The sequence below is a fragment of the Nicotiana tabacum genome, chromosome 3 (genome assembly GCF_000715075.1).
Source record: "Nicotiana tabacum cultivar K326 chromosome 3, ASM71507v2, whole genome shotgun sequence".
NCBI classification, from domain to species: Eukaryota; Viridiplantae; Streptophyta; class Magnoliopsida; order Solanales; family Solanaceae; genus Nicotiana; species Nicotiana tabacum.
In genome coordinates, this window is record NC_134082.1 from 146,333,447 (window position 1) to 146,348,338 (window position 14,892).

Sequence of the window (14,892 nt, forward strand, 5' to 3'; positions counted from 1 at the left end):
TCTGAGAATAACTTTATTATATTGTTGTTGTATGTGGATGACATGTTAATTGTAGGAAAAGACAAGGGGTTGATAGCAAAGTTAAAATGAGATCTGTCCAAGTCATTTTATATGAAGGACTTGGGCCCAGCACAACAAATTCTAGGGATGAAGATAGTTCGAGAGAGAACAAGTAAAAAGTTGTGGCTATCTCAGGAGAAGTACATTGAACGTGTACTAGAACGTTTCAACATGAAGAATGCTAAGCCAGTCAGCACACCTCTTGTTGGTCATCTAAAGTTGAGTAAGAAGATGTGTCCTACAATAGTGGAGGAGAAATGGAACATGGCTAAAGTTCCTTATTATTCAGCTGTCGGAAGATTAATGTATGCAATGGTATGCACTAGAGCTGATATTGCTCACGCAGTTGGTGTTGTCAGCAGGTTTCTTGAAAATCCTGGAAAGGAACATTGGGAATCCGTCAAGTGGATACTCAGGTACCTGAGAGGTACCACGGGAGATTGTTTGTGCTTTGGAGGATCTGATCCAATCTTGAAAGGCTATACAGATGCTGATATGGCAGGTGACATTGACAACAGAAAATCCACTACTGGATATTTGTTTACATTTTCAGGGGGAGCTATATCATGGCAGTCTAAGTTGCAGAAGTGTGTTGCACTTTCAACAACTGAAGCAGAGTACATTGCCGCTACAGAAACTGGCAAGGAATGTTCTTAAGGAGGGGAGAATGTTACACCTTGTGTATTCGGCGTTATCATGTTGTAAATGGGATAATTCGGTAGGAAGATAATTTCTATGAGATATTTAAATGATGCGATAGTTATACGTTAAGATTGGAAGTCATTTGAGTTGTGATTAAAAATTCGACAAAGATCGCGCGCAAGTTACGGGTTTAAATTTCACTGGAATTTGGATAAAATGTTGATGACCTTTTCTCTCAATATACTGGGAGTTATGGTGTGTTCTACCTACCGAATCGAAGGTCTATGAGTCTAGTTTCCAACGCAATAAACCGTTTGTTAATACGACTTCGGAGTAGAGAGATATTAACATTTACGTACAGGGGTGCACACTGTTACGGGAACAGTGTGCCTAGTCGGGTTTAGTCAAAATTTCTTTATTTAAGTCAATTTTTAAAACAGAACCCCTGCGTTTTATCCTCTCCAAAACAGAACCAAAAACCTAGGGATTTCCTCTCAAACTTCTCCCATCCATCTAGCCAAGCATAACAACAATTTAGTCATCCTCAAGATGGAGAACACCATGGTAGCTTCGGAATCGTGAATTCTTCGGTGTTTCACTTTTCATAGCAAGACTCCATCTTGTAATTTCGAATTTTGAGTAATTCTGGTCACATAAGGTATGATTTAACTTCCTCTTTGATCTTTGTAAACTTCTACCGTAAGAATTCTTAAGAAATAGTTGAAACCTCTATAGAAATATTCTTGATTTTTTTAGAAACCTCTCTTAATATGGCTTGATTGTTGGGGCTGTTCTATATGATTTTATTGTGTTGTTTGGATCTGTGAAGACATGGATGGAATTCTGTTGATGAGGAGATGTAGTAAAGTAAAATTTGGTGGTGTGTTGGGGGGAAATTAATCTACAAAAGAGTCTACAAATTCATGGCCACAAGTTGTTCGCGTAAATGTCTAAATGAAGAATTATTTAAGCTATGAGCTTGAATTTGATTTTGAATGGTTTGTATTATGTAGGAAATCATTCCTAAGGCTTTTGAGGTTTTGGAAACAGTATATAACTCCATCGACAAGGTATGTAGGGCTTTCACTATACTTTTCGGCATGACTAGAATTCGAATAAACGTTTATCGAATTGTCTCGTCGGATTCGAGTTATTTCACCTTAAACTTATAAAGATGCTTAGACCTGATCTTTTCTCATAGATTGCTTACTCTAGAGGATATCTATGAATTCTCGGATTTCCTTGTTCCTTGCTTAAAAAGAACTAGAGCCTTTTACTCGTTCTCCTTTCGACGTTCATATAAATCATGAATAAGTAACATTTACTTCAAAGGTACTCATAATACACAACTCTCATGTTCTTAGTACTTGTTGGCTCGTAGTTGAAAATTAAATATTTTTAGCCACAACCATGATAGTCGGGGAAGAATGATGATAGGCCACTTCGACTCTTCTTAGAATACGTCTTTTAAGGTTGGTTTCACATTGCACCTATATAATTTATGATCTAGTATATGTATGTATTTACTTTCATTACCGAGCCGCATTATAGACGGCCGGGTATGACACATATTGTGTAACCACTGATCAGTTGGGATTACCGAGCTTCACGTGGCCGGGTACGATTCTACCGAGCCTTTATTATGGCCGGGTATGTTATGGATATTATAGCCCCACAGAGGGATTTATTATTATATAATGTGATATATTATAAGTAGCGATAGTGAACGACGGTGTCACGAGCATACATTTATATCCATGTTGAATTTTAGTTTCCTACCGAGGCTAGTTTCAGAATTTAAATTATCTCTATGTCTCTTCTCTTGTTAATTACATTTTTCATGTTACACTTGTCGCCCTACATATTCAGTACATATTTCGTACTGACGCATTTTTATGCGCTGTGTTCATGCCCACAGGTTCGAATAGACAGAGTGGTGTGCCTCCTCAGTAGGACCCCCAGGATCAGCGTTGGGTTTCGCACTCCACTTCTTCGGAGTTGCTGACTTTGAGTCCATAGGTACTATTACAGATGTATATGTGTGGTTTTGGGCATGTCGGGGGCTTTGTCCCGCCCTGTTGAGATTGTCTTACACTCTTAGAGGCTTGCAGACTAGCGGTCATTGTATATATATATTTTTGATATCGCCCTATCGGCCTTCTGGATAGCTATTATACTGTTGTTACAGCCTTGTTGGCCTAGTTTATATATATGTCGTGTTGGGCTCTTCTACCTGCAGGTTATTATATTTCGGATCATATCTCATGGTTGGTTCGCTTGGGCCTTCGGGCATCGGGTGCCAGCCACACCTCACAAGGTTGGGGTGTGACAAACTTGGTATCAGAGCAGGTCAGTCCTAGAGAGTCTACAAGCCGTGTCTAGTAGAGTCTTGTTTATGGTGTGTTGTGCACCACACTTATAAACATGAGGCTATTGGGCATTTAGGATTATTACTTTCTTCTTGATCTAGATCGTGCAATAGAGCCTAATCATAAGTGTTCATTCCTAATTCTCTTTTTTTTGTTTACCTTCTCAGTGATGCCTAACACTAGGAGACGACAAGTGGCTATGAAATTTATTCAGAGGTTGGACGAGGAGGCGGGAGAGGGCACAAGTCAGGTGCCACCTGCTAATGTAGATCAACATGAGCCACAGAATGAGGCTGATTCTCAGGCTTCCGGGGCAGTACCCCCACCACCCCCGGAAGGGCGCAGAGGAGCTAACATACCTCCAGTCCCTCTCCCAGTTGTTCCTGATCAGGACCTAGACATGCGGAGTGTTGTACAATTGCTGACTCGAATAGTGGCCTCTCAGGCCCAACACCAGACCTTCGGTATTGCTGATAGGTCCGTAAGTGCGAGAGTTCGAGACTTAATCAACTTGGATCCTCCAGTATTTACAGGGGTTGATCCTAATGCTGACCCACAGGATTTTCTGGATCTTATGCAACGGACCTTACAAATTATACATGCCACGGATGTTGAGTCAGTGGAGTTTACTTCTTATAGACTATGTGATGTTGCTGTGACATGGTATGAGACTTGGAAGCAAACTCGGGGGCCTAATGTGCCACCAGTGACATGGAAGGAGTTCTCTGAGGCATTTTTACAGCAATATTTGCCAATCGAGCTTCGAAGAGCCCGACGAGATAGGTTCTTACACTTAGAACAGGGTAATATGAGCGTTCGGGAATATAGCATGCAGTTCAACTCTTTGGCTAGGTATGCTCCTACGATTGTTGCTGATATGAGTGATCGGGTACACCAGTTTGTTAGTGGTTTGGGGGCACACTTGATAAATGAGTGCACTACAGCTTCTCTAAACCAAGGAATGGATATTGCCCGTATTCAAGCATATGCACAGGGTCTAGAGGATCGCAAGAGGCAACAACGAGCCAATCGAGAGCATGATAGAGGGCAGCAGAAGAGGGCGCGGTTCGCAGGTAACATAGGGGAGTTTCGAGGTGGATTTAGGCCACAGTTTCCCCGGCGTCAGTCTTATCCGGCAGCCAGTGCACCGCCACAGTTTCAGGGACAGCGCCAGGATCGGACCACTTATTCTGGTCCAGGTCAGAGTTCACGGACCCCAGGTCCACAGTTTAGAGGCGAGTTCAGTCAGATGAGGCCTCAGTTTCCTAGATGTGATCGATGTGGCCGAAATCATTTTGGACCATGTCGCCAGGGTTCTGATGCATGTTATACATGTGGACAGCCAGGTCATATTATGAGACATTGTCCGATGACAGGTGGAGGGGGTATGGCTCAGCCGACGGCATCTGCAGGGGCTTCTTCTTCTTCGGTACGTCCTCCTAGACAGAGTATGCAGACATCAGCTGGCAGGGGTAGGGGAAGATTTGGAGCTTCTGGTTCAGGAGGTCAGCAAAATCGCATATATGCTTTATCGAGTCGTCAGGATTTAGAGTCATCTCCGGACGTGGTTACAGGTATACTATCCGTCTTTTCTATCGATATGTATGCCTTGATAGATCCTGGTTCTACATTGTCGTATATCTCCCCCTTCGTTGCTAGTAAATGGGATAGAGAGCCTGAATTGTTGCAACAGTCCTTTGAGGTATCTACGCCAATGGGTGAGTCTGTTGTAGTTAGACGGGTATATCGAAGTTGTGACGTGAAGATTCATGACCGCCATACGTTAGCAGATTTGCATGAGCTAGAAATGGTCGATTTTGATATCATTATGGGTATGGATTGGTTGGCTTCTTGTTACGCCAATGTAGATTGCTGGACAAAGATTGTTCGTTTTAATTTTCCAAGTGAGCCTATTATTGAATGGAAAGGTGATGCTGCAGCGCCTAAGGGAAAGTTTATTTCTTACCTTAAAGCTCGAAGGATGATTTTGAAAGGGTACATCTATCATTTGGTACGAGTGCATGATATGGAGGTGAAATCTCCAACCCTTCAATCGGTTCCCGTCGTGAATGAATTTCCTGATGTATTTCCTGATGAACTTCCTGGTCTTCCTCCAGAAAGAGAAATCGACTTTGCTATTGATATGCTTCCAGATACTCAGCCAATATCTATTCCTCTATACAGAATGGCTCCTGCTGAGTTAAAAGAATTGAAAGCCCAGTTGAAGGATCTTTTGAATAAGGGCTTTATCAGGCCCATCACATCTCCCTGGGGTGCACCAGTGTTGTTTGTTCGTAAGAAGGATGGTTCGTTAAGAATGTGTATTGACTATCGCCAGCTCAACAAAGTGACTATCAAGAACAAGTACCCTTTACCCAGAATTGATGATTTGTTTGATCAGTTGCAAGGTGCCAAATATTTCTCAAAGATTGACCTTCGATCCGGCTATCACCAATTGCGAGTTAAGGAGAGAGATATTCCGAAAACGGCTTTCCGGACTAGATATGGCCATTATGAATTTCTTGTGATGTCTTTCGGTCTTACTAATGCGCCAGCAGCTTTTATGGATTTAATGAATCGGGTTTTCAAGCCATTTCTAGATATATTTGTAATTGTTTTCATTGATGATACTCTGGTATATTCTCAATCAGAAGCAGAACATGAGGATCATTTGCGTGTGGTGTTGCAGACTTTGAAAAATCAGAAATTATATGCTAAATTCTCCAAATGTGAATTTTGGTTGAATTCAGTGGCTTTCCTTGGGCATATCGTTTCCGATAAAGGTATTAAGGTAGATGGTCAGAAAATTGAAGCAGTACAAAACTGGCCTAGACCTACAACTCCTACGGAAGTTCGTAGTTTCTTGGGCTTAGCTGGTTATTATCGGAGATTTGTTGAGAACTTCTCTTCTATTGCTGCTCCCATGACAAAATTGACACACAAAGCCGTTAAGTTCCAATGGTCTGATGCATGTGAAAGGAGCTTTCATGAGTTGAAGAAACGCTTAACATCAGCACCTGTTCTAGCACTTCCGGAAGGATCTGAAGGTTATGTGGTATATTGTGATGCATCCAGGGTTGGATTGGGATGTGTTCTAATGCAGCATGGAAAAGTTATTGCATATGCTTCGAGGCAGTTGCGGAAGCACGAATACAATTATCCGACTCACGATATTGAGTTAGCAGCCGTTATATTTGCCTTAAAAATATGGCGTCATTATCTTTATGGTGTTCATGTGGATATCTATACAGATCACAAAAGTTTACAATATATATTTAAGCAGAAAGACTTGAACTTGAGACAAAGAAGATGGCTTGAATTGCTGAAGGACTATGATGTGGATATTTTGTACCATCCGGGCAAAGCGAATGTGGTAGCTAATGCATTGAGTCGTAAATCCATGGGCAGCTTGAAGCATGTAGAAGCTGGGAAATTAGAAATGACTAAAGAGATATATCAATTGGCTAACCTGAGTGTACGGCTACATGATACATGTGACCAGGGTGTAGTAGTCCAAAATATTGCGGGGTCATCACTGGTAGCTGAGGTAGAAATGCGTCAATTTGAGGATCCGGAGTTAGTCAAAATTAAAGAGAGTATCCCTTTTCAGAAGAAGCAGTTGTTCGAGCAATCTGATGATGGAATTCTAAAATATAAAGGCCGATGGTGTGTACCTAATGTTGGGGAGCTTCGTAAGCAAATTATGACAGAGATGCACCAGTCTCGGTACTCATTTCATCCTGGTTCAACCAAAATGTATCATTATCTTCGTCAGCTATACTGGTGGAACGGCATGAAGAAAGATATAGCCACATTTGTGGCTCAGTGTCCCAACTGCCAGCAGGTTAAAGCTGAACACCAGAAACCTGGAGGGCTACTTCAAAATATTGAGATTCCAGCTTGGAAATGGGAATCGATTAATATGGATTTCATTACAGGATTGCCCAATTCTCGCCGTAAGTTCAATTCTATTTGGGTCATTGTGGATAGGCTGACGAAATCAGCTCACTTTCTCCCAGTTAGGACCACCTATTCAGCTGAAGACTATGCGAGCCTGTATATCAAGGAAATAGTTCGGCTACATGGAGTTCCATTTTCTATTATATCTGACAGAGGTGCCCAATTTACAGCTAATTTCTGGAGGTCTTTTCAAGAAGGTTTGGGTACTCTTGTTAACCTTAGTACAACATTTCATCCGCAGACCGACGGACAAGCCGAACGCACTATTCAGACACTTGAAGATATGTTGCGAGCTTGTGTCTTAGACTTCAAGGGAAGTTGGGAAGATCATTTACCACTTATTGAGTTTGCCTACAATAACAGTTATCATGCCGGTATTCAGATGGCACCTTATGAGGCACTATATGGGAGGAAATGCAGATCTCCTATTGGCTGGTTTGATGTTGGTGAGACAAAGTTGCTAGGACCTGAATTGGTACAGCAAGCTGTAGAAAAGGTAAAGTTGATCCAGGAAAGGTTGCGTACAGCTCAAAGTCGATAGAAATCATATTCAGATAACCGACGTCGAGACTTGGAATTTGCTGTGGTAGACTGGGTATTCTTGAAAGTGTCGCCTATGAAGGGTGTAATGAGATTTGGTAAGAAAGGAAAACTCAGCCCTAGATATGTTGGGCCATATCAGATTGTTCAGAGAATTGGGCGAGTAGCCTACAAACTTGACCTGCCACCAGAATTAGAAGCAATCCATCCGGTATATCACATTTTCATGCTTCGGAAATTCTTAGGTGATCCTTCTTGCATCAGCCCTATCGAGGATATTGAAGTTTCCGAGAACTTGTCATATGAAGAAATACCTATTGCCATTCTTGACCGTCAAATCCGTAAGCTACGGACTAAAGAGGTAGCCTCAGTAAAAGTACTTTGGAGGAGCAATAATGTAGAGGAAATGACATGGGAGGCCGAGGAGGACATGAAGTCCAGATACCCTCATTTATTTGAGTCTTCAGGTGATATGCCTGAGACAAACATGGCAGGTGTTGCACATATATCAACCAGTGACAGTTAAGGTAATTAAGTTATGGCTAACCTTCTTATTATCATTATTGTATAAGTAAATGGTCGGGTGAGGCCAAGTTGATGTATGTTTGGGCTGATGGCAGGTTTTGGATATTCATATTTATAGGGGAAACTCTGGCGAATTTTTTTTAAAAAAAATTCAGAAGTTAGGTTAACCGTTAACATTCGAGGACGAATGTTCTTAAGGAGGGGAGAATGTTACACCTTGTGTATTCGGCGTTATCATGCTGTAAATGGGATAATTCGGTAGGAAGATAATTTCTATGAGATATTTAAATGATGCGATAGTTATACGTTAAGATTGGAAGTCATTTGAGTTGTGATTAAAAATTCGACAAAGATCGCGCGCAAGTTACGGGTTTAAATTTCACTGGAATTTGGATAAAATGTTGATGACCTTTTCTCTCAATATACTGGGAGTTATGGTGTGTTCTACCTACCGAATCGAAGGTCTATGAGTCTAGTTTCCAACGCAACAAACCGTTCGTTAATACGACTTCGGAGTAGAGAGATATTAACATTTTCGTACAGGGGTGCACACTGTTACGGGAACAGTGTGCCTAGTCGGGTTTAGTCAAAATTTCTTTATTTAAGTCAATTTTTAAAACAGAACCCCTGCGTTTTATCCTCTCCAAAACAGAACCAAAAACCTAGGGATTTCCTCTCAAACTTCTCCCATCCATCTAGCCAAGCATAACAACAATTTAGTCATCCTCAAGATGGAGAACACCATGGTAGCTTCGGAATCGTGAATTCTTCGGTGTTTCACTTTTCATAGCAAGACTCCATCTTGTAATTTCGAATTTTGAGTAATTCTGGTCACATAAGGTATGATTTAACTTCCTCTTTGATCTTTGTAAACTTCTACCGTAAGAATTCTTAAGAAATAGTTGAAACCTCTATAGAAATATTCTTGATTTTTTTAGAAACCTCTCTTAATATGGCTTGATTGTTGGGGCTGTTCTATATGATTTTATTGTGTTGTTTGGATCTGTGAAGACATGGATGGAATTCTGTTGATGAGGAGATGTAGTAAAGTAAAATTTGGTGGTGTGTTGGGGGGAAATTAATCTACAAAAGAGTCTACAAATTCATGGCCACAAGTTGTTCGCGTAAATGTCTAAATGAAGAATTATTTAAGCTATGAGCTTGAATTTGATTTTGAATGGTTTGTATTATGTAGGAAATCATTCCTAAGGCTTTTGAGGTTTTGGAAACAGTATATAACTCCATCGACAAGGTATGTAGGGCTTTCACTATACTTTTCGGCATGACTAGAATTCGAATAAACGTTTATCGAATTGTCTCGTCGGATTCGAGTTATTTCACCTTCAACTTATAAAGATGCTTAGACCTGATCTTTTCTCATAGATTGCTTACTCTAGAGGATATCTATGAATTCTCGGATTTCCTTGTTCCTTGCTTAAAAAGAACTAGAGCCTTTTACTCGTTCTCCTTTCGACGTTCATATAAATCATGAATAAGTAACATTTACTTCAAAGGTACTCATAATACACAACTCTCATGTTCTTAGTACTTGTTGGCTCGTAGTTGAAAATTAAATATTTTTAGCCACAACCATGATAGTCGGGGAAGAATGATGATAGGCCACTTCGACTCTTCTTAGAATACGTCTTTTAAGGTTGGTTTCACATTGCACCTATATAATTTATGATCTAGTATATGTATGTATTTACTTTCATTACCGAGCCGCATTATAGACGGCCGGGTATGACACATATTATGTAACCACTGATCAGTTGGGATTACCGAGCTTCACGTGGCCGGGTACGATTCTACCGAGCCTTTATTATGGCCGGGTATGTTATGGATATTATAGCCCCACAGAGGGATTTATTATTATATAATGTGATATATTATAAGTAGCGATAGTGAACGACGGTGTCACGAGCATACATTTATATCCATGTTGAATTTTAGTTTCCTACCGAGGCTAGTTTCAGAATTTAAATTATCTCTATGTCTCTTCTCTTGTTAATTACATTTTTCATGTTACACTTGTCGCCCTACATATTCAGTACATATTTCGTACTGACGCATTTTTATGCGCTGTGTTCATGCCCACAGGTTCGAATAGACAGAGTGGTGTGCCTCCTCAGTAGGACCCCCAGGATCAGCGTTGGGTTTCGCACTCCACTTCTTCGGAGTTGCTGACTTTGAGTCCATAGGTACTATTACAGATGTATATGTGTGGTTTTGGGCATGTCGGGGGCTTTGTCCCGCCCTGTTGAGATTGTCTTACACTCTTAGAGGCTTGCAGACTAGCGGTCATTGTATATATATATTTTTCGTATCGCCCTATCGGCCTTCTGGATAGCTGTTATACTGTTGTTACAGCCTTGTTGGCCTAGTTTATATATATATATATATATATATATATATATATATATATATATATATATATATATATATATATATATATATATATATATATGTCGTGTTGGGCTCTTCTACCTGCAGGTTATTATATTTCGGATCATATCTCATGGTTGGTTCGCTCGGGCCTTCGGGCATCGGGTGCCAGCCACACCTCACAAGGTTGGGGTGTGACAGGTTCCTTCAAGAGCTTGGATTGCATCAGAAGGAGTATGTCGTCTATTGTGATAGTCAAAGTGCAATAGACCTTAGCAAGAACTCTATGTACCATGCAAGGACCAAACACATAGATGTGAATATCATTGGATTCGTGAGCAGGTGGCGAACGAATCTTTACAGGTCAAAAAGATTCACACAAGCGAAAATCCTGCGGATATGCTGACCAAAGTGGTACCAAGAGACAAGTTTGAGCTATGCAAAGAACTTGTCTGCATACACTCAAACTAGAAACTGCGGTGTTATCCCCTTCAGGTGAATAGGACTGGAGGGGGAGATTTGTGGGGTCCAGCCCCTTAATTTAAGGAAGAAGTTTTCTTCCTTGCTTCAGTTTTCAATATAGGCAGCAACATCCCACGTTTTCTTTGTCTGTCAAAGAAAGTAGGCTGCAGAACATTGAAATATCAAGTATGGGAGGCTCGTTTTTGCCTATAAAATGAGAGCTTCAGCTCTCATTTTTTATCATCAATCTCAGAGGAAAATATATTTGAGAGCTAGAAAGAAAGAGTGAGGTTTCACAGACATGATATAAGAAAATAGTCTGTGAAGAAAATAGAGAGTGTGAGCGATATTGTAGTGAGGTGAAATATCAAAAGAGGGTTATTTCTTTTGAGTATTGTAGTGGTCTTTTTAGTATTTTTACTCGGGCCTACAAAGTATAAATTCCTTACTATAGTGATATCAGTTGCTCTTCTCGGGGTCGTGGTTTTTCCCTTATTCAGAAGGGTTTTTCACGTAAAAATCTTGGTGTCATTGTTACTCTTTTATTCTTGTTAATTACCGTATCTCGGTGCTACATTATTATTCCGCTTTTATTACAGTGAATATTATTTTGGTAGGGGATTTATTCCCAACACATTTACATACAATTCACAGTCTTCATATGTTATCCTTCTTTTACCTAAAAATTTACCTAATTTGCATACCTCAAAACCTGTGTATCTGTTCCTTAATTATGACATGAAGAAAAAAACGAAACAAGATCAAGAGTAAATTAAATTTTCTAGCCTAATTAAAGGGCTACGCTGAAGCTAAAAACAAATTTTTGGGAAGAGTGTTCTGACCATATATAAAAATTCTCCACCTTATCTCTAGGAAGACTGTGAATAGTGACGCCGTCACTATTCACCGGACCATAACTCCGGCGTCCGGCAGTGGAAAATTACAAGATTGGTGTCAAAAGAACCTCCTACTCTTTGCGCACAATCCCCAATTGGTTTCATAGTCAAACTCATAGCCAATTGTTCTAGATCTTAATTTCTTTTTTTCGCGTGCACTGTAGAATCGAGATTTTCCAGAAATTCAGTTCTTCATCAGATGTTTTGACGAGAATTGAGGCAGTCATGGCTGCTGCGAGCTCTCCCCAGCCTTTGGTTGTGGGAGAGACAAATCAAAACACTAATGAAACAAATCTAAACGTGATGCCAAAACAATCCTATGTTGCGCTAATTCAAAAAACGAAATCTGCTGCAATATCGTCAAAACTGGAGTTAACTCCTGTCCATATGGTTCATGGATAACCAACTGTAGAATTCACAGTTGAAGAGGTGAACACTTTCACCATCGAAGAAGGACTGCATCAGGCAGTAATTCTCAAATTTTCATATGGCAAACCAGATATTCAAAAGCTACGACAGTTAATTCCGAAACAATTCGACGTCAAAGGTTATTGCAACGTTGGACAGCTAGAATTCTGTCATATCTTGGTACGTTTTGATCTCTTTGAAGATTATGTTCAGGTTTTGTCAAGATCTACTGGTTATGTTAAGGCGAAGGGAGATGAATTTTTCTTTAGGACGTTTCCATGGACGTTAAGATTCAATCCTCGTGAAGAAACTTCAAGAGTTGTGGCATGGATTTCTTTGCCTGATTTGCCTGCAAATTTTTTCGCAAAGAAATCTTTATTGTCTATAGCTTTAGCAGTAGGGAAACTTCTTGCAATTGATAAAGCGACTCAAGATCGAACAAGACCAAGTATGGCAAGGGTTAAAGTCTTGATTAATTTATTAAACAAACATCCTAAGAGAGTTCGAATAAATATCGTTGATAGAATTCTGGGAGAATTGTGGAACATTATCAGCAGATAGTGTTTGACAATCTACCAGAATACTGTACTTGTTGTAAGAACCAAGGGCATGATGAAAACTCATGCCGTAGGAGGATCGAGGATGGTAAGGAAACTGTTGCTCGAGGAGATGTAGTGGAAGGCTTGGGCAGTCTTGACAAATTAGCTGGTGATTCCAGGGATTACCTTAATGCCAAGAGAGCTGTGCAACTGAGGGATCAAGAGGCAAAGGAAAATCCTGTAGAGCAGCAGGCTTTACACACAGAGGGTGGAATGTTAATTGATACTGGGAACAAGGATAAAATTATGAATCGTGTAGTGGACGATAATCAGATAGCAGAAGCTTCCAAGATTGACAAAGGTCCTATGAAGTCAGCAGTAGTGAGTAATGAAATACAAAATCAATCTTCAGATAAGGTCAATGACATGGGTGATGCAGGACAAAGTCATGTAGTGGCTAGGAGTGATGATGTGGGTGTTAGTGATTTAGCTGCACCACATGCTGCAGTTCCAGTTGTGCCTATAGAAGAGGTGTTGAAGTTGGACAAGGGACTTCCTAAACCCTCTAGAGATATCCCTGCCTCTACTATATTTGCACGAATGTACCTAGCTACTGATGGTGCATTGAAAGCTGCTGCAAATCGAGCTATAGGTAATGCACCTCATGTGAATGAAGCAATTAATAGAGCAACAGGAGATCAGCATGCTGCAGGAACTGGTAATATGGATATGGGATCAATTCCTTCAGGTGTTAAAGATGATGTTAAGGCTAATTCAAAAAATACTGCTGAAGGTGAGCACAAAAAAAATACAGGGCAAATCTCTGACAGAGCAGTAGCTGCCCAGAATTTAGGGAATAACAAAACTGGGAAAAAGAGTTTGTTAATGGAAAATAGTACTGGGAAGGTGTTTGAGGATAGTAAGAGAGGTTATATGAACAAAAAAGAGGGAGTTTGGAAGGTCGTAACAGGTAGAAAATCCCCTTCAAAGAAGGAGGTTTCACCAAGGTGAGGGAAATGGCTATTAATTCCAAGTTTTGGCATGACCAGCGTGAGGAGGATGATGAAGAGCATTGGGGAGATGGCTTTGTTGGATACTCATCGGAAGAGGCAGACAAGGAAGAAGATCATTATAGTGCAGGTGAAGAGATTGACTCAACACCATTTTCAAGACCTGAAGGAGCAGCAACTTCCAAAAGTAAACTGAACGTTTATGCTCCAGTTTTTCTGCCCAGAAATTCTCCAACTGGAAGCTCAAAGCAAGTTGCAGCAACACAAACAAAGCAGGTAGTTCCAGTTGCTAATGATCGAACAGCAGCAGTGATAACTGGACAACAACAAATAGTTGAAACCAACCCAATCCTCGATGTAGAGCAGAAGCAGCTTAATCCAAACCCCTCAGCTACAATTCCTACTGATGATCGAGGAGCAACAGTAACACTAAATACTGGACATCAGCAACTTGTGACAACCTCCACAGCTTTTTCAGTAGAGGAGAGACAGCTTTTGGATGCAATGCATCAAAATGATGTGAACGCTTGGAACAATGTAGCTGGAGTTGTTACTGAATCTGGCCAGCAGCAGCAACTCATTGCAAACAATGCAGTTGGAGGTGTTACTGAATCTGGGCAGCAATATGTGGTGACAACCAAACCAGCTATTTTGCAACAGAGGCAACAGGAATATTTGGCTAGCTTTGAATCTGGACAACAACTGTAGAATGCTAACACTCCACTCCAACGGCAGCAGCAAATAGGGAACACATCAAGAGCAGCAGTCCTTTCATCAAATTCAAGACAACAACAGGACATTACTGTAAGCAATATGACTGGGCAACAACAACAACTTGAAAGCACACCAAGTACTGCAATAATGAACTCAAATGCTGGACAGAAACAACAGGAATCCAGTACTCCTATGATTTCTGAGGAAGATAGAAAACTACTTGATGCATTGGAAGACTCTACACATCGAAACTCAGTAAGTTCAATGCAGATTGTTAGTACAGGAAATGTGAGTAAAAACAGGAATAAAATGCAAGTCATAAAGCAACATCACAACACGACAGCTTTGGCAAATACACAACAAGGAAGTGATTTGATGACAC

General features: G+C 40.5%; 1 protein-coding gene and 2 long non-coding RNA genes across 3 annotated transcripts; all 3 read left to right on the plus strand.

The window, feature by feature from the left end:
- Positions 1 to 1,020: 1,020 nt before the first annotated feature.
- LOC107783174 (uncharacterized) lies at positions 1,021 to 2,817 on the plus strand. Its single transcript, XR_012704337.1, has 3 exons — positions 1,021 to 1,360; positions 1,716 to 1,772; positions 2,621 to 2,817. It is a non-coding gene; the product is annotated as an uncharacterized LOC107783174 (long non-coding RNA).
- Positions 2,818 to 3,240: 423 nt separating this feature from the next.
- Positions 3,241 to 8,097, plus strand: LOC142177507 (uncharacterized). The gene is made up of 5 exons (XM_075246490.1): positions 3,241 to 4,789; positions 4,940 to 5,357; positions 6,480 to 7,214; positions 7,452 to 7,527; positions 7,714 to 8,097. Exons 1-5 carry the CDS (start codon positions 3,241 to 3,243, stop codon positions 8,095 to 8,097), a joined length of 3,162 nt encoding a protein of 1,053 aa, XP_075102591.1.
- A 477-nt stretch (positions 8,098 to 8,574) lies between these two features.
- On the plus strand, positions 8,575 to 10,485 carry LOC142175137 (uncharacterized). The gene is made up of 3 exons (XR_012704338.1): positions 8,575 to 8,936; positions 9,292 to 9,348; positions 10,197 to 10,485. It is a non-coding gene; the product is annotated as an uncharacterized LOC142175137 (long non-coding RNA).
- The last annotated feature ends 4,407 nt before the right edge of the window (positions 10,486 to 14,892 follow it).

Excerpts from the sequence above, each read along its gene's own strand:
- LOC142177507 (XM_075246490.1), top strand. The coding sequence starts at position 3,241 with ATGCCTAACACTAGGAGACGACAAGTGGCTATGAAATTTATTCAGAGG. Across the intron at positions 4,790-4,939 it reads TGAGGTATCTACGCCAATGG|ATTGCTGGACAAAGATTGTT; the intron begins GTGAGTCTGTTG and ends ACGCCAATGTAG. Across the intron at positions 5,358-6,479 it reads CCCTGGGGTGCACCAGTGTT|CTTGAAGCATGTAGAAGCTG; the intron begins GTTTGTTCGTAA and ends ATCCATGGGCAG.